Source organism: Rhinopithecus roxellana, chromosome 6 (genome assembly GCF_007565055.1).
Source record: "Rhinopithecus roxellana isolate Shanxi Qingling chromosome 6, ASM756505v1, whole genome shotgun sequence".
In the NCBI taxonomy this organism is placed as follows: Eukaryota; Metazoa; Chordata; class Mammalia; order Primates; family Cercopithecidae; genus Rhinopithecus; species Rhinopithecus roxellana.
The window spans coordinates 75,897,938-75,924,273 of NC_044554.1; the positions used below are offsets into that span (position 1 = coordinate 75,897,938).

The following is a 26,336-nucleotide window of genomic DNA, read 5'->3' on the forward strand; positions in this document are numbered from 1 at the left end:
ACCTCATTTGCTGAGTGTAAGGTACTTATGCAAGGTGACCACCTTTGGCCACAGAGAAAGGATTCATTAAAGGCAAGCAGTTTTGTGTGTGTTGACATGTAATTTTCCATCAGTACACACTCAGCACCCAGGGGTATGGGTTGACTGCATCTAAATAAATGTTTGTGCTATTTTTCTCTTGCCTCATATTGAACTAAATGACAGCTGACAAGTAATGACTGAAACAGTTTGACGCTTAAGTGTTTATCTGAAGACTTTGTCAACACACACTACCTCTCCAAGGAGATTTTGAAATGGAGATGGGAGGAGGTGTGTAAGGAGGGAGAGAAGGAAAAGCCCTCTGGGTAAACCTGGCAACAGTGTTGGAAAGGCTGCGAGAAGCTCACTGGAGAGAGAATTGGGTGAAGACCTTAGTGATTAGTACATGGGTTCTACAACGAAAATTCAAGAGAAGCTGGGGTGTTGAAAAACAAGTGATGTTTTTGCTTTTCAAGGTAAAATGAATCATAAACGTCTTCGAAAGTGGGACCAGATGAAAGGAGAAGTTACTGAATGGAAATGAAACAGTGAGCTGTCTGGTGAAGGAGTGAGATGTTTGTTGGATGGTGTAGAGTAGATCTGAGCAAGGTGAAAGAGGTCATCTTTTGGGGGCACGTTGACCAACCAATGAGTTAAAATCCTCTGTCCTTATGTGGTGCCACTTAAAAGTAATGACACAAACTCTGTATCATCAGCTTTTTCAGAGAAAAGCAGTTATTCCCCATGCAATCACCCCTTCAATTGTTGAAGAGTTTGGTAGCTTGTGAAGGAAATATTTTACTACTGTTTTCCACAACTGATTGTGAGAAAGTGCACTCTAAGAGGACAGTTATTTTACTGCTATATTTAGAGACTTGTTTCTTCAATGGTCTGTAAATTCATTTTTAAAATGGCATGCCAAACACAAAGGGTATAAAACAACATTTCGTCAGTGATAGCTATATTAGCAGAGTTTCTATTATATTAATGACTTTAAGCACAGTTCTTTCCTTGAAATATAAATTAGGATTATTCAATATGAATAAAAAGTAGAAAGATAACCTTATGCAATAGAAATTGTGTGAATTCGAGGAAAATAATTCTCATTCTAAGGAATATTGAAGCCATTTAAAAATATTAAGACAAAAACAAATGCAACCAAATTTATCTTGATTCTGCCTAAATCTTCTAAGACTTATGTCTGGGCCTGGCACGGTTCCATCAGGCCCTCTTACCAACCCAGTCCTGTCTGTGACCAGAGCATGCGGGAGGTGCACATCCGTGTAGAAAAACCTCCCAATGGCTGCCAGCTCTGGATTTTTGAAATAATTCCTAATGAATGCAGTCTTGCCCAGGCTTAAGCATATCTTCAGATGGCTGAGGAAAGACCCAAGTAGTTGTAAACATCCTTCCCCATTCTTCAGGCCTCATAAGTAGGGTCCAGACTTTGTAGCTGCCTAGGAATCTGGACATGGATATTCAGCTGAACGTGTAATTGACTTGAGCTGTCACTGTGAGTTTGTAGTTTTGAGGCTCTTCTCTAGGTGCTGGCCTCACCAGAAGCAGCCACACCATTCACACCATCTCCTGCTTTGTCCTCTTGCTATAAAAGAGGCAGCTGATTTCTTTTTTTTTTTCTCTCTCTCTCTCTCTCTTTTTTTTGAGACGGAGTCTCACCCTGTCACCCAGGCTGGAGTGCAGTGGCGCGATCTTGGCTCACTGCAACCTCCGCCTCTTGGGTTCAAGTGATTCTCCTGCCTCAGCCTCTTGAGTAGTTGGGACCACAGGTGCATACCACTACACCCTGCTAGTTTTTGTATTTTTAGTAGAGACGGGTTTCTCCATGTTGCCCAGGCTGGTCTCAAACTCCTGACCTTAGGTGATCTGCCTGCCTCCACCTCCCAAAGTGCTGGATTACAGGCATGAGCCACTGCGCCCGGCCTGGATTTCATTTTTCCTCCACTCCTCCTGAGTCTTCAATTGCTTCTTCGTTTTAACTTTCTGGCAGAGAACCATTGAAGTTACCTTTTTCAATGACTGAAAACTTACCTAGGAAATTATTGGCTTCTGTTGGACTTTGTCTTGCCTCTGACCAGTAGTTGAGCTCCAGAATTAAAGGCAAGATACAAAAAGCATAAGCAAATAACAATATAATGCACTCACCAGACAACTCAAAACAAAAAACCAGCATACAATTTAGAAAATTGTACTTGGTGCTACATTTAACACTTGTCGCTGCCCTGTGTAATGGTAGTAATCTTACTGCAACTGCTGTTGGTGCTACTTCTACCACAGTAGCAGAACTGATACAGGTTGAGTATCCCTTATCCAAAATACTTGGGACCAGAAATATTCTGGGCTTCAGAATTTTTTTTATTTTGGAATATTTGCACTTACATAATGAGATATCATGGGGATGGGACCTAAATCTAAACACAAAATTCATTTTTGTTTTATATACTCCTTATGCACATAGTCCAAAGGTAATTTTTTATGTAAGGGTTTGAATAATTTTGTGCATGAAACAAAGTTTTGACTGTGACCCATTACATGAGGTCATATGTGGAATTTTCCATTTGTGGTGTTAAGTTCACACTCAAAAAGTTTTGGCTTTTGGAGGATTTCAGATTTTGAATTTTCGGATTAGGGATGCTCAACCAGTTCCTGCTGTGAATTTGCATTGCTTACCACCTCTCATCACCAGCCTCAGGAGTGAGGGACCACTAGTTTCCCCTGGGATGGAGGCCCAAGAGTAAGTAATGCTACTGGTAAAGGGACACATCTGCAGTTTGACACCAGAGCCCATAGTCTTAAATCCTTCTTTTGACTATTGCATGAATGTTTGACTATTGGGAAAGATGTAAAGGAAGAAAGGAAACAGAATTTTTAAAGGAGCAATTTTGTGGGCAGGAAGAAGTACAGGAAGGTATGCAGTATCTTACTAGATTTTTCAGAACTGGAAATCTAGCCCAGGTCCTAGGATTCAAACCCTGTGTCCCTGGCTCCCTCCAGAATCTTCTTCTCAGAGTGAAACAGCTATGAACAGCTTAGGACAAGTGTTAAAATGCAGCACTGCTCATTTTATGCATTAGTGAGTTTTCTTTATAAGCCATCATACAACCACAAATATCTTATTAATATATTCTTTTACCAGCCCTAAAAGGAGCAAGAAGATCAGATAGATTGTATAGCACATCAGTTTGACATATTTAAAAATTAACACATAAATAATTTCTGAGAAAAATGTTCAAGACTTACTGTAGGTATATGGCATTAAATGTGACAAAATTGTCCCAAGTTAAACTTCAAATAGAGAGAAAGTAGATTCTTTCACCTGCCCCTTTCCCTTTTGCCCTTCCTCCCTCCCTCCCTCCCTTGAATACAATGCTTTTGAAAGCCCAAATTTAGGATTACAGACCAGTGTAGTCTTCTTTACTGGTCTTGGGAAGGTATCAAATCCTAAATTGACTTAGTGCTGACCTCTGGGTATTGGTTTACATTCCACTCTGCTGTTTGTCATTTTCAAGAGGAATATACTGGGCACTTGCTTGAAGTGCCAGGTGGCTGGAGTACTTGGTGTGGCAGAGACTACTACTGCCCGAGAACTGTCACACCAAATAGCAGAGATCTGTTTATGTTTTTGTGTTTACAGTGAGCCAACTGAGAGAGTAGAAATTAAACACATTTTCTTAATGTGGGGAAAAGCAGTTTCATCTTTGCATTTGATCATGCATTGGAGACAGCATCACTTTCCAGAACATCTTAGTGAGGAAACCTTGAGTTTATAACCATTCAATACTGGCACTCTGCTTATTTTTATTTTTGCCATCATCATGATTAGCTGCTAAATGACTATAAATGGTTATCAACTGGTTTTTATTAAGAGGCCAAATCTAGCAGGAAAGATATTCTCCCCTCACGTCTCTCAAAGTGAAAAATACAGCATTGTGTAGCCCTCGCTGCAGCGGCACCAGCAGCAACTCCTCTCAACTCTCCCCCACGCCCCCCACCAAAAAAAAAAAAAAAAAAAAAAAAAAAAACTGGAGATAAATGAATGGCAGAATAAATAATTTATGCTAATGAAATTACTGCAATTAGTAGTTCTACAATGACCCTTTTAAAAGCCACAGCTGTTAATGTCAGGAAGTGCTGTCACTACTGACCTTATCATAAGAGAAAGTGACAAATTGAGAATGCAGGGAAGACCAGTCATCAAAGAGGTCTGTTCTGGAACGATTAGAGTTTTCTGAAAAACAGTGTGAATTACAACCAGCTGCTCCCTGGCTCAGCGAGTCTCTCATGCTGTGCCATTTTGTTAAGCCCGATAACAATAGTTATTTTGCCCCATTGAGACAAGTTGTCTCGGGCCACTTTCAGCTCTACCGGAAACCACTTCTTCCATCCCCGATTTACAAATGAAACTGTTGTTAAAGAGAGCTTTCAGTGCCTCCAAGGAGCCTCCTCATAAGGATCATGGCTGGGCAGAAGCCAGAGTGTTTTTCTTTCTTTCTTTCTTTTTTTTCCCCTTCCTGTAAGGAGGTTACACTTGGCTGAGGAATTATTTATCTATATTGTAGAAAGGTATGTATGTACCTTTAGTTCCCATTAAAACAAGACAGGACAGGAGTAAATTCCTGCACATGTCTGTATTGAAGTCAAGCTCTTGTAAAAATAAAGTCTCCAAAGGATTATGATTTATATGAAGTTTATATAAACTTCCTCATAAATTTTATTTTTCTGAGTCCACTGTTTGGAAATGTATTTGTATCGATAGGGTCCACTAGAAACCAAGAATATTCAGAATTTATATCACATTATTTTTAACTTTTGTTTTAGTAATACATTATTTCAGTTACTAGTGAGATGGATTTTTAATACGCAGCACAATCCAATATGGAGGTACTTTAAACCCACTCGGGAATTTGTCATGATGTTGGAAAGTTGATTGTTTAAAGACATTGTTCAGGAGCAGTTGTTTTTCACCAACAAGAATTGACCTATCTCTCCTCACACCTCTGCTTGTAATATTAATGGTGCAGGTTTGAAACGTTTAACTGCATCACCAGCCACTTGTGTGCAGTTTTCCCAAAGATGTCTGGGCATTATTGACAACACTTTGGTAAATTATGTGTGACTTTCCTAAGAGTTGGTGTAGCTCATTTAATTCATATTAATTGATTTTTAGGCTTCCCTTGATTAATTGAACCTGGTTCATCTTGTACAGAATGCAATAAATAATCATTAAAATGAGGGAGATGTGACTCCACAAATTAAAAAGTTAACTACTTCAGAAGTCATAGAGGACAAAATAGAAAGAATGTATAGTGGGGGGTCTTCCAGTAACTCATTGAAGGAGAGTTGCTCTTTTGTGGGTTTTCTTTGCCAAATAAGAATAGAAATGGTCATGATATTTTTCTCCCAGCAGCAGTGACATTTATACCCTACTATCCAGTTTGTGTTTACATGAGTTCTCACAAAACTGTGAGTTTCTAAGTTTTGGCTTTTTTTTTTTTTCCAGTGACTTTGCAGGGTTATTGCTTCTCTTTGTCTAAAGCTTAGTTTGAAAGCAGTGGCAGAAATATTTCTCAGGATATCATGTCTGTTTCTCCACCTTCTCTTTCACACACTTGGTAGATAAAAATCAAGTTGTGAAGAGCTGTATATGTTGGCTTTTGCGTTTGGTGTGTGGAGCACATAAAAACCCTTTGTCCTACTTGGCAAGAAGAAGGTTAGTCAAGCTGAATGCTTTATTGTAATCTCCCAAATCCTGTGGATAATGCTTAAAGATTAAATAAGTTTTCCTAGGTTATACTATAATCTTTTTCTGACTTTTAGAAAACAAAATGATCATTTTCTTGATTTTTCTTCTTTTTTTTTTTTAGTTGTATTTTTAACTTGAAAGGATTTCACATGAACTGTAATGTTTATGTTTTCAGCCACTACACAAAGACTCTATTAGCCTTTTCATGGCACATGTTCACACCACTGTAAATGAAATGAGCACCAGATATTACCAGAATGAGAGAAGGCACAACTATACCACCCCAAAGAGTTTTCTAGAGCAAATATCACTGTTTAAGAACCTGTTGAAGAAGAAGCAAAATGAGGTATCCAAGAAAAAAGAACACCTGGTGAACGGCATCCAAAAACTAAAAACCACAGCCTCTCAGGTATGACCAGGATGTGTTATTACTGAGTAACATTTATGCTGTTTAGTAGAAAAATATATTTCCTTTCGAAGCACTACTAAATCCATTTATTTATTTATTTTATTATTATTATTATACTTTAAGTTCTAGGGTATATGTGCACAACGTGCAGGTTTGTTACATATGTATACATGTGCCATGTTGGTGTGCTGCACCCATTAACTTGTCATTTACATTAGGTATATCTCCTAATGCTATCCCTCCTCCCTCCCCCCAAATCCATTTCTATAAGATGCCAACTGGTGAAATTTACAGTTTCATGACACCAAGAACGCACTGCTACTGCTTTCCAAAGCCTACAATGGAATTGGCTGATTACTGTGTCACAGCTGGATTAGGGAGAAACCTCTTTCTGGCCTGACTCAGTGCAAGGCAGTGTGGAATATTGAAGGAGCAGACACAGCGGATTGCCTCACTTGTCTGTGACTTCTTCAGTGCACAATACTTGTCGTCAAAGTTTTTATCATCCTAGGATGGACCAGTATCTTTTTTGGTCTCAGATTCTCAACCTCCAGTGAGGGCATCGTTTTCTGGCTAATGACTGTGGCGAGATCCCAAAGTAGAGTCGTTTCTCCTACCTTAGTGACTGGTCTGCTCCTCTTAGCCACCAGCTCTCTTAGATAAAAGTGTCCAGGGTCATCTGTGTCCTCAGTCCTAAGGCCTCTGCTCCCTCAAAGGGTGATATCTCTAACTTGCAGGGGTAAATCAGGAGAGAATCAGCACAGGATGTTAATCATGTGTGGGTCTGTACACATATCATCATTATTTAGTTGTTAAAAAACAAAGGATTTCATGAAGTAGGTGTTGCTACTATAATTTTATATATGAGGCGTAAAGAGTTTAAGGCCAGAGAGTCAGTGAGGTTGGGTTTTAGACCCAGGTATGTGGTGCACTGATGCCCGTGAGTTGTCCATGGCACCATGCTGCCTCTCTGTGGCTGGAAAGAAGAGATTGGAATGAGAGACTCTGGAGACTTTGAAGAGTAGCCCAGCCTTTCTCTGAGCCAGCCAGGACTTAGAGCTGGAGTGAGAAGAATTCTCTTTAGTGATCACCTCAAGACTAGAAATACTGGTGGCCTTCTCAGAGTGAATGTTGTCAGGTCAGACTCTGATATGCTTTACAAGGATTGGGCCAGTGGTTTCCCCAAGTGGCCTGGGTAACCCACCTGTGGCTAGGCTTGAAATAAACCGAGACCCGAAGGAGGGAGCACCTTTTCACATGGGCACCTTTTCACTCTGAAGGGCTCTCTGGCCATGTCCTTCAGTCACTCTGGGCCAAAGCACCACTTGCCTCTTTCCCTCTTAGTTTTCTACACCAAGAATGACTCTGTGGCAAAACACTGTGATCTGTACTAATAGTGAGTAGTTGGACCACAATTAGGAAAGAGAAACCAGAGTGAGGAGGTTTCCAGGATGGTTGGGATCAAGTGGCATTGAGAATAGTTTCTAGGAAGCCCACAAATAGCATATCCAAATTTGTGCACCTTCTCCTTTCCTCTCAAAGAATGCCTATCTAGGCCAGGCACGGTGGCTCACACCTTTAATCCCAGCACTTTGGGAACTGAAGGGGGAGGATTGCTTGAGTCCAGGAGTTTGAGACCAGCCTGGACAACAAAATGTGACCCAATCTCCACAAAATTTTTTTAAATGAGCCAAGCATGGTGGCGCGCACCTGTACACCCAGCCGCTTGAAAGGTTGAGGCAGGAGGATCCCTTGAGCCCAAGAGTTTGAGGTTACAGTGTGCTGATTGCGTCACTCATCTCCAACCTGAGCAACAGAGCAAGACCCTATCAAAAAAAAAAAAAAAAAAAAAGTCTGTCTTTCCTGTTTCTTTTTATTTACACCTTATTTTACTTTCTTGTCTTTTGCCCCTCTCCATGTCTATTTTCTTCTATCTGTCTATCTCATTTAAATCAAGATGGCTTTCTGTAAGAAAGATTTTCCCTGGAGTCTTGTTGTGCTAAATAAGGCAAGGAAGGAGCTCTGTGTCACAAAGCATTTATATCCCTTTGAGTGTCATCCCGTACTGAACCTGTTGACTTTGCCCACTATCAGGAAATGATAGTGTTGTCACTCAAACTGAGCTTTCAATACCGTGGGGGCATCCTTGGCAAAGAAATAAGTGCTTCTGCCATACTTAAAGGGTTGTTTTCCCAGCTAAAAGCAAGTGGGGTACCATCCTGAACCATTGCAGTGGTGGCAGCATCTCAGCCATAGGAAAAAAGAAGAGGAGAGAGACTGTGATTTCTTAATAATCACCTCAGTTATATATTGATGAGTCAAGGGGATGGGCGAGGAGCGGGAGAAGGGAGAGCTAATTCACTGTGTCTGCCAAGTCCAGGGCTGCTTGAGTCTCTTTACTCCCCCTTAGCTAAGAACCCCAGGCAAAAAGTCTATAAAGACACAAGATGCCTTGACTGACATATGAAGTCTTGATGAAAAGACTGACGGTGATTTTTCATTGGGTATTTGTGCATGAAATGGTCTTAATATCAAAAACGTGGTTGGAATATTCAACAGCTATATGACAGTTTTAGAAATAAGTGGGTTATAAAAAGGAAGGGTGGTTTCCTATGTGGAGAATTGGAGAGCCATATAGCGTAAGATCAGGTTGTATGGAGAGCGTAATGCCTATATATTGGGGCATGCATCCTCTAAGGGTCTGCCTTAAGGAATGCCATGTCATTTGAAAACCTTAGCAATGTTCATTCTTTACAGTAAAGCTGTAAGCCCCTTTTATAGCCAAATAACCTCTCTCTAGAAGTCAGCTTAGGTCATCACAGATAGTCCTAGTGACCTTTCTTCATAGATAAAGCCTTGCTTCCACACCTTCAGTCACTTTGAATATTTCAGAGTTAACAGCTTCCTTAGAAACTGAAATTAGGGCTTGAAATAACATAATTTTGTCCTAGTCTCTTGGGTGATTCTTTTTGCTTTATTTCTATTTTGAGATGATAATAGATTGAGAAGAAATTACAAAACATACTACAGACAGGTCCCTGTCACAGCTTATGGATTCAATGGTAAGTTCATCCTGCATAACTAGTACAATGTCAAAACCAGGAAAATGGCATTGGTACAATCCACAGACCTTATTCAGATTTCCTGTTTTACTTGTACGTGTGTGTGTGTGTGTGTGTGTGTTTAGTTTTATGCAGTTTTATCACATGTAGGTCTGGGTGCTCACACAGTCAAGACACAGAAAAGTTCCATCTACAGAAATATCCCATGTTACCATTTTATAGCCACACCTACATTACCCCCACTTCCTCCCCACCTCCTGAATCCTAGTTCCTGGCCATCGCAAATCTATTCTCCATTTCTGTAATTTTGTCATTTCAAAAATGCTATACAAATGGAGTCATAAAATATGTAACCTTTGGTTATTGGTTTTCTTCACTCAGCATAATTTCCCTGAGATCCAGCCAAAGTATTAGGTGTATCCATAATTTGTCCTTTTTTATTGAGTAGTATTCCACAGAATGAAGGTAGCACAATTTAACCATTCAACCACTGAAGGGCATCTGGGTTATTTCTGGGTTTTGGCTATTATAATAAAGCTGTTATGAATACTCATGTACAGGTTTCTTTTTGTAGACATAAATCCACAAATGACCAAAAATGAACTGTTTGGTACTTGCATGTTTACATTTATAGAAAACAGGCAAATACTTTCCAGAATGGCTGCGACATTATACATTACTACCAGCAGTGTATGACAGAGCCAGCTTCTCAGTTTCTTTGCAATAATTTGGTGGTATCTCTGATTTTTATTTTACCCATTCTAATAGGTGTGTTTTTACTTGCATATTCCTGATGGATGATTCTTTTGACTATGGCCTAACATAACACTAGTTTCATATGGCTAAAAAGAATGGAGAAGCATGTCAGTATGCAAAGTTACCCTCAATTCATAGAGAGGCTGAAAAATCAGTCATAGCTTAATCTATAATAGTGCAAGTAGCAGTCATAGTAGTAATCATGCTTTTTAGATAGAGTGTGAATATACTATGTTGGGTGGAAACTACAAGATTACTTGGATATAGTAATGGGATGTTGTTCCACAAGATGAAACCACTGAAATGTCTTTAGCAATTGAGTTAAAATAAATGGTTATGATTGTTCTTTGCTGCTGTGATTTTTAAAAATGGTAATACTTACACTTTTGGAAGAGAAATGCAATGGAGAGAGAATTATTGTGATGCATAAAGCTGCTTTCAGATATTTCTGAGAACTGAATCATGTCTTTTTCTCTATTGCCTCACTTCTGCTTTTAGTTACATGACCTTCAAACTGAGGAACCTAGTAATGCCTTCTGAACCTAATGAAATTTTAGCTGAAAAAAATGGACAGTTCTTTTTAGCAGATGAATTTATGGATTCCTTGGAAGGCTAAGTTCTCCAAGAGCTCAGTAAGGTTATTTAGTGATAGACCGATGGGAGACATGTATGTCCCTGAAGCTCACTGAGTTTTGGCCACAGCATAGTAATACCTCAAACACACAGTTTGCTCTTCTTAGTAGGTATTAAGTTGAATATTGGGTTAGCTTCACGATCATCAATGAGGTGAAAAAAATCAAGAGGGCCATTTTCCGTTTGATGGGAAGAGGTAAGACCTATCAGTGGGCATTTTATGTTCGTTTGTTTGTTTTGAGACGGGAGTCTCGCTCTGGCGCCATCTCCACTCACTGCAAGCTCCGCGGCCTCCCGGGTTCACGCCATTCTCCTGCCTCAGCCTCCCTAGAAGCTGGGACTACAGGCGCCCGCCACCACGCCCAGCTAATTTTTTTGTATTTTCACTAGAGACGGGGTTTCACCATGTTCGCCAGGATGGTCTGGATCTCCTGACCTCGTGATCCGCCTGCCTCGTGGCGGTTACAGGCGTGAGGGATTACAGAAAAGTGCTGGGATTACAGGCGTGAGCCACCGCGGCGGCCACAGTGGGCATTTTAATATGCAGCCAATTAATCTGCAGTCAGGCAAGGAGTATTCATGTCTTCAACTTGCTGAAGCCTCCAGCAACCTTCTGTTGGACAGTGAAGAGGCATAGTTCTTCCAGGTCGTTACCAAGTATGTCTTCCCACGACCTCTGCTTCCTTGAGCCCGAGCTGCCCAGGACCCAAAAGCAGACATGGGTGAAGGAGCATGCTTTCAGACAGAGGGAAGAGCAACTTCCCGACTCAACCTGTTAGTACTGACAAAAAATAATTATATGTCCTGCAAAATCATTGGAAAATATTCTTCTGTTTGTTCTCATGTGGAGAAAAGCAATGTGGCTGCATTTGTGCCAATCAGAAGACAGTGAAAATCAGGGTAGAGACAGATACAAGATACAAATTGTTAGGAATCCCTGAATTCATTCCCAACCATAAGCTCTACCTGGGATTTGTTGTGAGCAAGGCCAGTGACGTAAGACTTTTGCTTTAGGTGGGAGATCTAAAAGCCAGACTTGCCTCTCAAGAAGCCGAGTTGCAACTGAGAAATCACGATGCGGAAGCTCTGATCACAAAGATCGGCCTTCAGACGGAGAAAGTGAGCCGGGAAAAGACCGTCGCTGATGCTGAGGAGCGAAAGGTCAGGCTAATTCCACCACTTAGAGTACTGAGCTATATTTAGCACAAAATAAACCTTGGTAGGTGAACAATTTTGAACAACTTCCTCTCCAGGGAGCATAAAGTCTAAAGAATTATTATAGTTACACATGTAACAGCATTTCACACCATGATTACCACTTGACCTTTCTTTACATTATGCATTTCCCCAACCTTTTAGCTCTTTTAATGATATGAAAGAACAATAAATACTGAGCTCATTCAAGCATATAATGGATGTGGATCTTGAACATCAGGCCTATTTGTAATACAGTAAAGGTCAGGAAGTCACCTCTGAGGTTTTTAAAGGTTTCCACTTTTTAGGCAAATTGAACAACTCAATTGTTAACAAAGCCCATTCCGTCACTTTGCAAGATGGTTTTCAAATTTTGCGTTTTAATAATACAACTGGAGTTTATTATTAAGTCCTAAGCTAAATTTGTTCTTTTTGATTCGATTGAGGCCCTGGCATTCTGTATTATGTTTTATTGTTGGAAATAATTCCTTTTAACATTATATAGATTCTGCTTTCTTTCTACTCGGGTTTCTAGCAATTCTGAAATAAATACAATGTCTTTTGTCATCTTCTTTTACCAAAACATCAGCTACAAATGGAAGACATAGTTTTGTACATCTGATTTCTCAAAAGAAATAACATAGTAAACAAAAAATTTAATACATATTTGTTTAAAAGTTGAGTGTATATGTGTAAAGTAAAAATTTCTTATTTTAGACAAAAGATTATAATCAGGGCCTAATTAATAAAAAGTTATAAGTTGCTAACATTCTCACAGCCATTGAATCGGTAGTGATTATGCCATTTTTCTTATCTTTTAGGTTACCTGAAAATATTTGAGTTTTTCCAGTGGTGTTGCCATTCATATGCAATTGAGTTGTTTTTCTTTTTTTCCAATGTGTGTTGAGCGTGTCTTCCTCGCACAACTAAAGACTTGAAAAGTTTGTTGAACATAAAAACTCTAAACGGGCCGGGCGCGGTGGCTCAAGCCTGTAATCCTAGCACTTTGGGAGGCCGAGACAGGTGGATCACAAGGTCAGGAGATCGAGATCATCCTGGCTAACAGAGTGAAACCCCGTCTCTGCTAAAAAAATACAAAAAACTAGCCGGGCGAGGTAGCGGGCGCCTGTAGTCCCAGCTACTCGGGAGGCTGAGGCAGGAGAATGGCGTAAACCCGGGAGGCGGAGCTTGCAGTGAGCTGAGATCCGGCCACTGCACTCCAGCCTGGGCAAAAGAGCCAGACTCCGCCTCAAAAAAAAAAAAAAAAAAAAAAAAAACTCTAAACACACAGTTTTAAGAAATAAGATTATGGCATTTAAAATTGAAGATAAGGCACATTTGGCATGCCCTATGTGATCAACGGGCATAAAATTCCTAATTTGAGTTGTAAATGTTTCTGTTGAGTTGCAGATAAGTGGAGAATGTCCTTAAAAGTATATTATTGGACTGGGCACAGTGGCTAATGCCTGTAATCCCTGCACTTAGGGAAGCAGAGGCAAGAGGATTGCTTCAGCCCAGGAGTTCGAGACCTGCCTAGACAACATAATGAGACCCCATTCTCCATAAAACAGGAACAAAAAAGACAAAGTATATTATTATATTGAGCAATTAGTTATCACACATGGTACAATCACCATGAGCTAATTCTACCCAGGGAATATTTTTCAGGTATTACACAAACGTGTGATGTTCTAGTGGTTATTATATCATAACCTATCATCACAGATACTTTTGGAAACTTAAAATATAAATAGAGTGGGTTTTTTTTGCATTTTTACCTGTGAATTCTTAAGGTAAAATTACCCTCATAAAAGGAGAAAGAAGTTTTAGCGAATTATAACTCATCTGACAGGTTGTTCAGTGAAGTTCTTCAAACACAAAGAAGGGGCATACTATTTTTTATGTTTAATCCATACCAAGACATAAAAATAATACTTCTAAGCATTTTCATTTTATCCATGGAGCTTAATTTAATTATAAATAACAAATATTAACGTCTATTTTTTCACCAGGCACTATTGTAGACTATTAGGGATATTTCTCAAGCAGGGTGCTCTCATGTAGATTACATTGCAATGGAAAAGACTGACAAGAGACAAGTCACACATTGAGAAGCTGGATATTTCGAGATAGGTGCTCTGATGAAAATCAAGTAGAGAGACATGATGGTGGGAAGGAACTACTGTAAATTGGGTATTCATGGAAGAAAGTTCTTTCGTAATTAAACTAGGAAGCATCTAGAAATTCATCAACACTTGAGTCCATGCTGTGGGCTCATATTTGTCATATGTTCAGCAATGTGCTAGATACTATGCTATGCCATACTAAAGGGGGTGAATATGGACTGTTTCTGGTCCTATGAAATTGGGGTCTCAAGTCTTCAAACATGAGCACTAATTTAAAAGTAATGCTGCACAGCTCACAAAGTACACAGCCACGTTTAATATGACTAAACAAATGTTGGGGTTAGAGAATGTCTTGCCGTGAACCTCGACAGCCCACGTAGAGAAGCAGGTTGAAATCATTGCTTCAAATCTATAAGGTAATCAAGGGCGATTTGAACCACTGGCATTGCCAGCAATGACTTCAAGTCACACAAGCATCATCAAGCCTGTGAAAATCAGTTCTTCTTCCACCTTGGTTTGGCTTCTCAGCTCCAAATTCTAAAATGCTAAGAATTCTCTGATTGCTTTCAAACTGTGTTCTCCCTTGAGTGGAGTGTAAACCTTCATGAGTAGAGGCAACTTCTAAATTGAAGTGCTAATATCATCTCTTCGAAAGTTGAGCATCAATCTTGATTTGGAATGGCTATCAGTTTTTGTGTGTGTTTCTGTTCTGAATGTGGGTGGGCCTGGGTTTTAGAGGATCATAAGGAAATTCTTACAATCCAAAGGCAGATAAGTGTACTGTGTCAGCTTGCCAAAGCTGCCATGACAAAAATACCACATGGGGTCTTCTGGGAGATTGGGAGGCTTAAACAGTAGAAGTTTATTTTCTCCAAGTTCTGGAGGCTGGAAGTCCAAGATCAAAGTATTGGTAAGTTAGGTTTCTCCTTCTGTGACTTGCAGATGGCTGCCTTCTGCTGTGTCCTCACGTGATCTTTTCTCCGTGATTATTTCCACTGATGTCTCTTGTGTGTGTCTGAACTTCTCACCCCAGTCAGTTTGGATTAGGGCTCACCCTAATGATCTCACTTTAACCTGATCACCTTGTAAAGGCCCTGTCTCCAAATACAGTCACATTCTGAGGTTGGGTCTTCAACATATGAATTTTAGGGGGGACACAATTTAGCTCATAACAAGCAGTTATTGGGACTTTATTCTCTTTATCCTCTCCCTGTGTTCACCACTAAATCTTAAGAACTTCTGCAAGGGGCTGTTGATGAATGCAAGGCAGAGAATTTCTTGTCTGCCCATGGATGAAACTGTCTCCAAATTCCTGCTTTAACTTATAGCAGTAAGGGGAAAGCACACTCTGCAGGCACTCTATGCAACTCTTCTCTTGTTTTATAGGTTGAGCATTGCTGACCAATACCTAAGAGCCATTGGGCAAAGGAAATTGTACACTGGCTTAACAGCTTACTGAGATATACAGAATTTTCACTCCTCTAGTATTGTTGCACCTTAGGGTGAGAGGTATTGAGAGTGAGAAATAAGTTGACCAACCTGAGAATTTTCTTCATTTGTATGAGTGGGTTTTTATTTAATGTTCAAAATTGTTTTGTTTATAAAAATTACCCAAACGAAAAATACTCCATTAGTAGTAAAGGAGTCAGAAATGAGTAGCAGCTACTAGGCTGATAGAAATAGCACTTGAGCCAGGCGTGGTGGCCCATGCCTGTAATCCCAGCACTTTGGGAGGCTGAAGCAGGCGGATAACTTGAGGTCAGGAGTTCAAGACCAGCCTGGCCAACACGGTGAAACCCCTCTAGTAAAAATATAAAAAATCAGCTGGGTGTAGTGGAGCGCGCCTGTAATCCCAGCTACTCGGGAGGCTGAGGCAGGAGAATTACTTGAATCCAGGAGGTGGAGGTTGCAGTGAGCCAAGATCATGCCACTGCACTCCAACCTGGGTGACAGAGCGAAACTGTGTCTCAAAAACAAAAAAAAAGGGAAAGAAAGAGCACTTAAAAGAAGTACTCTTTAAGGTTTTATCCAGTACTAAAAACCTGTGATCCCGAGTCCAATTTAAAATGATTTTTTAATGATGCCATTATAAATGGTAACAAATAGCATTTATAGATTCACTGTATCCTTATGGTTAAATAAACCTGAGGTGATAACTCCTTTGCTCACATAAACCCGTTTATCTGTAGCAGTGTTCTGTAGCATACAGAAAATTTTCATGGTCCATTCCTGGCAGCTTTTGAGGGTTGTGGTTTTCGAGTAGTTCTCAGTAAGCATGCAGGGTTTTCTTATTTACATTAACGATAGCTGTGTGTGTATTAGCAGGAGGCCACATATCTACCCCGAACCAATTATCTTCATAAAAGGTACAGTACACAGCAAAATAATGGTTAATCAGGAGAAGCGTAATTACTGCTAATAAAGCTGCAGTAGACAACTTAATTTGTTGTGAGCAGTGTTTAATTTTATGGTATAGTTAAACTTGTTCATTTCAAACACATCTGAAGAAATATACTTTTGTTCACACTTTATATTCCACAATCACCATCACCACAGGAACCATCTCCCATGGTGGCTAGATCCTGGTGCCCAGTGCCACAGCTTTGAAATTCATATTTCTACTGAGGACTGAAAATTCACTCTTCCTGGCCTTTCAGATTCTATAGGTATCTTAAGGGAAGGAGGATAAGCCACCTCCCACCTCTGCCCTCGCTTCTCATTTTGGTTTGGTTCAGGTTTACCAGCATGAGTTTCCTCTATATTATATATCATGTCAGAAGGCTGATGCAGCACCCTCTGTGTCCTGGGAAGAGATGCCACTGGATCCACAAGAGGAGAGTGGGTATCAGTGTTATTGTTCCAATACCAAAGGCAGATGTGGGCTCTTGCATCTGTGGTTTCTTACCATGTCCTTGGAGCAACCAGTAGTCTTCACTAAAATTTTATTTATAGTTAGGCATGCAATCCACAACCACAGAATAGAATATATTGTAGACAGTTGATCAAAAGAGCTTCAAATCTGTTCTTTAGTAATAGCCAACATGGCTTCTAAGCAAAAGTTAGCAAAAATTGGAGAATCCTAGCAAGAATATTTTGTGGTCTAGGTTACTAAGCTAACCCAGATGTTTGTTAATCCAGGACTCTCTGAAAAAGAAAACTGAAGAACAGAGGAATCACTTAATCTTGCTTTTACTATTAGTGGTACCTTATAATTAAATTAGTCAAAGCTTTTCTTGGAGCATTTTGAAACTTGAATCCATTTATATTGAGATTTGTTACTGTGTATTTTTTACATTTACAAAACTTTGTATACATACTATGTCTAAAGGAAAATTAGTCTATTTAACAAATTCCTCAGCTGTTCAAAGCACAGAGAAATGAATTATTTAGCAGTGCATCTGAGTCAACCTCCATTTCTCTTTAGAGATATCTGTGATAATAATTTGTATGGCTTTGTGTGCTTTTCGTCTCTAATTAGGTGACAGCCATTCAGACTGAAGTGTTCCAGAAACAGAGAGAATGCGAGGCTGACTTACTCAAGGCTGAGCCTGCACTGGTGGCTGCTACAGCTGCACTCAATACACTCAACAGGGTAAAGATGATTTATTGGTCCCTGAGTTTCCTCAAAGTAATATTTAAAGCTTATTAGAGTTTGAATAACTGAGCTGAGAGTGTAGCCCATGCAGCGAAAAAGTATTTTAAAAGGAAAGAAACACCCATGAAATATTAAAGTTGAAACAAACCTTTGAGGTTGTCATTATAGTTCAACTTTTTTTTGCCATCCAGGACTCTGTGCTACAGCAACCCAATAAGCAGTCTCCTTTTGAATATTTCCAACAGCATGGGATTTATACTCTTATGAAAGGCAACTGGATTGTTGGTAACTGGATTTGACCCAAATCCAATGTTTCATATCATGTGTTGCTTTAAGAGACCCTCTTGGAAAGAACATTGGGAGCAAAGATACGTAGGTTTGGTCCCCACCATTTCTTTGAGTTTGATGTTGTTGGTGAAACCTCCCTAAGCACTCAAATTCTTAGAAAGTAAGCTGTGTTCATCACAAGCATATTGTTAGGGAAAGTGAAATGGGGGCCAATGTTCTTTTAAGAGCCTGCAGCTAATCTCATCCTGGGGTCTTCTCCCAGTCCTCTGGGGAGAGCTCAGGAAATCACTGGGCCTGAGATTCTCAAGATTCCATTTCAAAAAGTAAAGAATCTAGATTTTCACTCTTCTTCTTAGAAATACTGAAATTCGTTTTCTAAGTATTTTTTTGAAGAAAATAATTTTGACTGTGACTAAAGAGATACTTACATGGGTATTTCTTACAGTATTTCTTACAGTCTTACATAAAACTGAAAAATTTTTAATGGAACCATACCATGATAGAATTCCAATTATTACACTTTCAAATACCCTTATGCCTTTAAAATAATATTGTTAAATGCTAATTAGCAATGTGACACATTAACCATGATATATTAAGTGAATAAAGCAGATTATAAAGTAAGATATTTTATATGACTAATTCTTTTGGTAAGAATATGTGCACAGAAAAAGATTGGTAAAAAGTAAGATTAATTGGTTATCTCTGAGTAATGGAATATTTATTTTCTTTATTGTGTTTCTCTAAATTTGCAAATTTTTCTCTGAATAATTACTCTTTACTCAGGCAAAATAGCACCACTTATAAAACTGTGTATATTTATAAATTATAAAAGAATCTTGGTTAGCCAGCTCTCAATTATTAGCATATTTTAAGTATTTGTTTTTGTTCTTGCTTTCACTCTCTTTCCATTCTTTGTAATCATATACCAAATAAATAGGCAGCTTCTGATAAGGGAGCAGAATCAGGTTCAACATTTGATGAGGTTTTATAAGCAAGAGTATATTACGTAGCACATAAAATATCATAGGAAATACCTGGTTGGTTTTGTTTTTTAAATCATGTATTAAATATCATAAGCCTACATGAGCTTATATGTGCTAGTTCCTGCCTCAAAGTATTTGCCCTGATACCATATAATTTATACTATTAACATCATCTGTTGGATTAATCAATGGTCTGACCTGAGGAGATAAAGGAGTAGAGAAGAAGGTTCAGCCTATCTTGGCCCTCTCCTAGTTGAGAGTCCCTGTAGTGTAATGGAAGATATTTCTTGCTTGTACATGTAAGACAGAAAAACAAACCTAAGAGACACTGAATTAAGGAATTATGTGTCTGGGAGAGGTTTGGTTAAGATGCAAATCTATTACATAGTGGGATAGAACCTATAAATAATCTTACAACATACACACGCACACACACATGTGTGTATATCCTGGTCTCAGTGAGCAGAGCTCTGCAGGACTGATATATAGATCATTTTTCTTGGAGGCAAGAAAGGGCAGTGATGTCTCCAGAGTATCAGAGAAGTTCCCAGCAAGAATTGAACCTCCTGGAGTTCCAAGGCGGAGTCCCCAGGTGGCAAAGAACTGCCAAATTGAGACTGGTTTGATAAGGAGAGTAGGCCACTGAAGACTAGCATGACAACTTACAGAGCTTCTCCAAACCTCCCCTAATCCTGTCTGTCTATATGTGTGTGCGCACATGCGTGTTTTTCTTCAGGTCAACCTCAGTGAGCTGAAAGCCTTTCCCAACCCGCCCATTGCAGTTACCAATGTTACTGCAGCCGTGATGGTCCTTCTGGCTCCTCGGGGAAGAGTGCCCAAAGACCGAAGTTGGAAAGCTGCTAAAGTCTTCATGGGAAAGGTATCAGCGTAGCCTGGCAAGATAAAAACCCTGATAATTTCCATACTGTTTTCAGTACTATGGTTATGCTTAATAGCAAAAGATGTTCAGGTCAGAAGAAATCATCTTCACAGTTGCTGAATGTAATCTACTGTATATGTTCTCTAGACTTACAGTTTTTGTTTGCCAAGTTGGAGGTTAGCTTGGGGTTATGGCATACCTAAGTCAATGCCAGCAGCAGGTGGAAGGTTGCTAATTATTTGCAAAATTATGAAAGCAGTTAAGTGTAGGAGGGAGAAAATTACATGGATTTCTTAGGTTGGAAAAATGTTATAATGTACAGGAAGGTGAAGCACAGGGGCTTTTTGGTGTGTTTTTGCTTTTTCTTTTCTGCCTGCCTTTTCTTCAAAATGTGAATACCTCCTGTGCTGGGACTGAATATTTTACCCCGGGATAGAAGAGGTTTTAAAAGTGTCCATTGCTAATTCTAACTTCATACTATAAAGACTGAAAAAGTCGAACAGTAGGATAAATGCAGCTTGCCAATTTTGCTTTTGTAATGTGAGTCCTAAAAGCTGATTTTAACTTTTGATCTTGGAATTTTCCCTGCAGCCAAAATGCGTTCGTTGCAATAAATCTTTTTGCTTTGCAGGTTGATGATTTTTTGCAAGCATTAATTAACTATGACAAAGAGCACATTCCAGAGAACTGTCTAAAAGTGGTGAATGAACAGTATTTGAAAGACCCAGAGTTTGATCCAAACCTGATTCGAACCAAATCTTTTGCAGCAGCTGGCCTCTGTGCCTGGGTCATCAACATCATTAAATTCTATGAGGTATCAATCCTAAATTAAGTGTTTACAGATGTTATCCACAAAGGGCCACAAGCACATCAATTTCTAGGTCAGCAAAAAGAGTAAAATTTGTTATTTCGTTTTCTGAATATGGATATATAGTTCTAAGAATAAGACATGAGCATGTTGAACAGTTATCTACAAGAGGTTATTTGAAATGTTAGAAACTATCTTTTTTTCGGGTAGAGTGATTGGCTGCTTTATATTAAAGAGCAATAAGTAGTTAGATGAAAACTTATGTATGAATTTTACTTATTTACATTTAAATATTTAATTCATGTTGACTTAAAACAACTGCAAATCTGAAGTCACCTCAAATTAAATGTAGCCCCTGCTCTCAAAGCAAATATTCAAACCATCTGTATTGTTGACATAGTGAGATAAGGAAATAACCATTTCTTTGCGTTAGTATTTTAATGACAGGTAAGTTTTGTGCCTATATGTGATCTAATCTAAAATTTGTACTTTTCGGCAGTGTAGAGATAGATTATAATTTCATGCATTTATTTATCAAATATTTATCGCCAACCAACTGTATCCCAAGCACTTTGCAGGGTACTTGATCTAATAAGGGAACCATGCATGGCCCACGACTCTGAAGAACTCTCATCTTTGTCTTGAAGGGTTGTATGTTATATTCAAACATGGAATTAGAAAAAGTCAATATAGTCAATTCAATTCGCAAAGTAATTTTCATAAAGCCAGGCTATTTCCTTTATACTGTGGGACCCACAAGAATAGGACTGTCTTGATCTCTCTCTTTAGTGGAAATCTTCATAAAGCAAGAGTTTAGACAGGTTGTGGTTGACGTACAGCCTCTTTCCATAATGAAATGTCTCAGCCCTGTCTTCTACTTGTACAGTAGATGAAAAGACAAGTATAGAGCTTGACTGTGGCTGCATTCTGTCTTATTTTGCTGTAAAATAGGAAAGAAAATTTAATTGCCTTCCTCTCTCCCTACCAGCAGAAAAATTGATCCACCTGAATTCTCAGATGGTCCATTCAAACAACGTGCACTTAAGGTGGTCAGGAACTTAGAAAAGAAAGTAACAATGTGGTTGATGTTGTGTGGATATCTCCCACTCTCCTTTCTGTGTTGAGAATTTTTCCACAGTTATTTTCTGCCTTAAAGGCTAGACATGATCTCAGCTTTGGCTATGGTTTCTGCACAATGTAATTTCTAGTAATATGAGGAGTATCTTCACATTTTATGACAAATTGATTTTAGTATATTAATGGTGTTTGACTTACATCACATTTTATGCAAGTACTTGTAACTCTAAGGTCCAGATTAAATAAGTAAAATAATGATAGACCAGAGAGAATGTGGAAGGCTATGTGGATTGTGCTCTGCCTTTAGGTGGTACCATGTCTGAAAAATAACAGACTAGGTGTGGTGGCATACACCTGTAATCCCAGCACTTTGGGAGACTGAGGTGGGAGGACCCCTTGAGCCCCAGAGTTTAAGACCAGTTTGAGCAACATGAGAAGACCCCCATCTCAATAAAAAAAAAAGAGAGAAATTGCTAGGTGAATTAGAGATTTTAGTTGTAAAGCATCCATCCTATCCAGGATTGAATGATTACTTACCCTCTTTGTATCTTTATGAATTCATGAATTTTCAGGTCTACTGTGATGTGGAGCCAAAACGCCAAGCATTAGCCCAAGCAAACTTAGAATTGGCTGCAGCTACTGAAAAACTAGAGGCTATCAGGAAAAAGCTTGTGGTAAGTGCAAACTATGACATTGAAATGGTTCCCAAGAGGTGGTCCCTGCCTCCACCTTAGGATTCCACCCTCAGACAGCACCATATCTGAGCCCTATCAAGCAGAAAGGAATTCGATCTTCCATGAGTGTATTTCCTTATATAGCATTCAGTAGGTATTTCTTATCTGCTTTATGCTAGACACTGAACTGGGAAAGTGCAAATGTTCATGGTTTCTACAGCTAAGAAACATTTGCAGTCTGATAGCAGAAAGGGGAGGGCAGCACATAGTGATTCCAGGCAAGTCTTCTGGAGTCATACTATCTGGCTTATATCTTGGCTCCACTGTTTAATGTTGCATGCTGTACAAGGTAGTTAACCTCTATGAGCCTCTGTTTTCTCATCTGCGAAATAGGTATTATAATAATAAGCCTTTCTTTTCTTTTATTTCTTTCTTTTTTTTTTTTTTGAGACAGAGTCTCGCTCTGTTGCCCAGGCTGGAGTACAGTGGCGCGATCTCGGCTTACCACATGCTCTGCCTCCCGGGTTCACGCCATTCTCCTGCCTCAGCCTCCTGAGTAGCTGAGACTACAGGCGCCTGCCACCGCACCCAGCTAATTTTTTGTATTTTTAGTAGAGACCGGGTTTCACCGTGGTCTCGATCTCCTGACCTTGTGATCCGCCCGCCTCAGCCTCCCAAAGTGCTGGGATTACAGGCGTGAGCCACCGCGCCCGGCCAATAATAAAACTTTCTTTTCTTTTCCTTTTCTTTTCTTTTCTTTCTTTCCTTTTCTTTTTCTTTTCTTTCTTTCCTTTTCTTTTCTTTTTCTCTTTCTCTCTTTCCTTCCTTCCTTTTTTTTTTTTCTTTCTTTTCTTTTCCCCTCCCTTCCTTCTTTTTAAGTTCCAGGGTGGATGTGCAGATTTGTTATGCAGGTAAATATGTGCCATGGTGGTTTGCTGCACCTATCAACCCATCACCTGGGTATTAAACCTATCATGCATTAGCTATTTTTCCGGAGTAGCATCCATTTCTTAGATAGAACTGTGGGAATTAAATAAGAGTAATTCATATTAAGAATTTACCATGGTACTTAGCACATAGTAAGAGCTTCGAAAATATTTTTGGCCGGGCGCAGTGGCTCATGCCTGTAATCCCAGCACTTTGGGAGGCCGAGGCGGGTGGATCACGAGGTCAGGAAATCGAGACCATCCTGGTTAACATGGTGAAACCCCGTCTCTACTTAAAGTACAAAAAAAAAAAAAAAAATTAGCCAGACATGAGAGCATGGTGGTGGGCACCTGCAGTCCCAGCTGCTCCGGAGGCTGAGGCAGGAGAATGGCGTGAACCCAGGAGGCGGAGCATGCAGTGAGCCGAGATCGCGCTACTGCACTGCAGCCTGAGTGAGACTCCATCTCAAAAAAAAAAAAAAAAGAAAATATTTTCAATGAATATTATATGTACTACTAAATGCCACTACTGTTTTTACAAATATGTAAACCAGTCATCCTAGTCTAGCATTATCTATATATGTGTCTGTATACAGAACACACCAAAAAGTACTGAGCCCAAAGAAATTAGAGGAAGTTGCTTAGTGAAGGTGGGTTGACATGGGCTTTAGATGTTGCTTAGGAACCACCAGGATAACTAGGATGGGAAAGGTTTTCCTGACAGAAAGCAAGGAAAAGAGGGAAGGAGCAGTTGGGACACTTGAAGAGTCCAGCAGGCCAGAGCACTGCAATGAAGGTTTTGGAGAGTAGCAGGGAATCATGAAAAATGAACTTGCAAAGGTGAGCGTAGGCTTTCTTTGCCTTTCATGCTACAGAATTTAAATTTTATCTGATTGGTGACACAGCCTTTGAAAGATTTTAACAAGTTAATGATACAACCGAAGTGAATCGATGCTGGAAGAAGGAAAGAACCTAGAGGCAGGCAGACAAGTGAGAAAGCCATTGCTGTGGATCCTGTTAGGACCTCAGCTCAGGCAGGAGCAGTCATGATGGAGGGAGGGAGACACGCTCAAGCCTGGCTGATGGGATACAGAGAGATGGGAGGAATACAGGAGCAGGATGAGGAGCGTGAGGTACCTGGCAGGGCAGCATGGAGGACAGCCAGCAGAGCGATGAGGCGGCACAACCCTGGCAGCTTACAGAAACCCCTGGCGCTTCAGTTTCTCATCTGTCAAGTAGTGGTAACAGAAACTACCTCTCAAGGTGGCCATGTGTGATTTGGGACTACCCAGCATCCAGTCTGCCAACTTTGAGTGAAAACAGCTTGATTTTCTTTAGGGAAGAATCTCTCCGCATTGGACGCACTCAGGTGAGGCTTTTAGCAGGAATGACCTTGCCTTTTCACGCTAGGGACTCAATATATGATCCAACCTTGCCCAACTTGATCCCCCCATCTCTAGGGTTTGAGTCATGAGCAAAAGGAATAAAAGACTGAAAACAGAGTCCATAACATTGCAGAGATAATGTCCTGATGAGACTTGTAAACAGCTCCTGCTCCCAAGACTCTCTGGAACACCTTGGTGCCTATATGTGGTTCTCAGCCTTTCTTTCCCTCCTAAGAGCTCCCCCATCTACTTCTGGCAAGCTCCCTTCAGCTTAAATTAGCTAGAAGTGGTTTCCATCATTCCCACCTATGATTCCTGATGCATTAAGATACTATTTAGTGTGCAGCGCACAGTAGACACTTGATAAATCTTAGTTCCCACCCTCTTCTTATAGAAAAATCCATATGTAAGTGTGCAGCAGTCATGACTGGGTTTGAGAGAAAAGCCTGGGTCAGAAGTATATATTTGGGAATAGTTGGTGTATTCGTCTGTTCTCGCATTGCTATAAAGAAATACCTGAGACTGGGTAACTTTTAAAGAAAGGAGTTTAATTGGCCCGTGATTCTATAGGCTGTACAGAAAGCATCACAGTTCCTGCTTTGGGCGGGGCTTCAGGAAACTTTCAACCATGGCAGAAAGCAAAGGGGGATCAGGCATCTTACATGGCAGAAGCAGGAGTGAGAGATGGGGAGGGGCTGCTCCACACTTTTAAATGACTAAATCTCATGAGAACTCACTGTCATGAGGACAGTACCAAGAGGATGGTACTAAACCATTCATGGGGTGCTAAGCATCCTCATGATCCGATTGCCTCCCACCGGGCCCCACTACCAACATAAAGGATTACGATTCGACTTGGGATTTGATGGGGACACAGATTCAAACCATACTAGTTGGTGTAAAGATCATGTGTGTAGAAATATTGCCCAATGAAAATGTGAAGATTAAGAAGCAATGGGAACTTAGGGTAGACCTCAGGGAGGATGCTTCTAACTCAAAGTTAAATCCTGCCATTGGTCTCTGAGGAGGTAAACTCGGCAGCCACTGCAGTCTAGAATATGGTGCCCAGAGTGGCCAGGCAGTCAAGCCGGGCTTCCTGTAGAATGGGGTTTGAATTTGACCTGCTTATGGCTGGGGCCACTCCTTGGCAACTTGGCAATAAAAATAAGGTGAAGGACATTTTCTAACAGCACCTCCAAGATTTCAGGGCAAGTTATCAAAAGCAGAGGAATAAGATGAACTTGTCAGAGCAGAGCCCAAGGCATTGACTGATTTCTCGAATATACCAGAAAGGGCTTAAATTGCCACTCTCGTTTTGACCTTCAGTAATTACAATGCATCTTTTTATGACATTATTTTAATAAGATGGTTAACAGTCCCAAAAGCTCTCTCCTTACAACATGGATAATTTCAGCCCCTCCCACAATAATGCACTCCCTCTTATCTTTTAAGGCTCCTGTTTCTAATGGGCCCTCCTGACCACCACTCCCTGGCCAGGTGACCTGACCATCCCCTCCTCTCTCTCCAGGCAGGGCATATTCCTACGGTAGCATGAAGCATACTGTTCAATAAATACCTGGTGACTGGTAAAAGAAAAGTGGGCAACCACAACTGCTGGTTTAGACAAGTTTAGGACAAACATATTAATTTTATAGCAATTATCATTGTTCATTAGTCAAAATTCTCCCTTTCAACTTAACTAAAACCTTTAGAAAATGGTATCTATTCTTAATAGTTTCATATCAATGTTAGAAGTAA

The 26,336-nt window shown here is 40.0% G+C and overlaps 1 protein-coding gene across 1 annotated transcript in view; it reads left to right on the forward strand.

Annotated features, from left to right (window-relative positions):
- The window catches only part of DNAH11 (dynein axonemal heavy chain 11), a 417,881-nt gene that overhangs the window by 252,161 nt on the left and 139,384 nt on the right, over positions 1–26,336 (forward strand). Inside the window, exons 56-61 of the mRNA XM_030932862.1 lie at positions 5,955–6,188; positions 11,654–11,800; positions 17,438–17,551; positions 19,565–19,708; positions 20,340–20,522; positions 22,166–22,267. Coding sequence (XP_030788722.1) covers positions 5,955–6,188; positions 11,654–11,800; positions 17,438–17,551; positions 19,565–19,708; positions 20,340–20,522; positions 22,166–22,267 — 924 coding nt within the window. The remainder of the gene's footprint in view (positions 1–5,954; positions 6,189–11,653; positions 11,801–17,437; positions 17,552–19,564; positions 19,709–20,339; positions 20,523–22,165; positions 22,268–26,336) is intronic.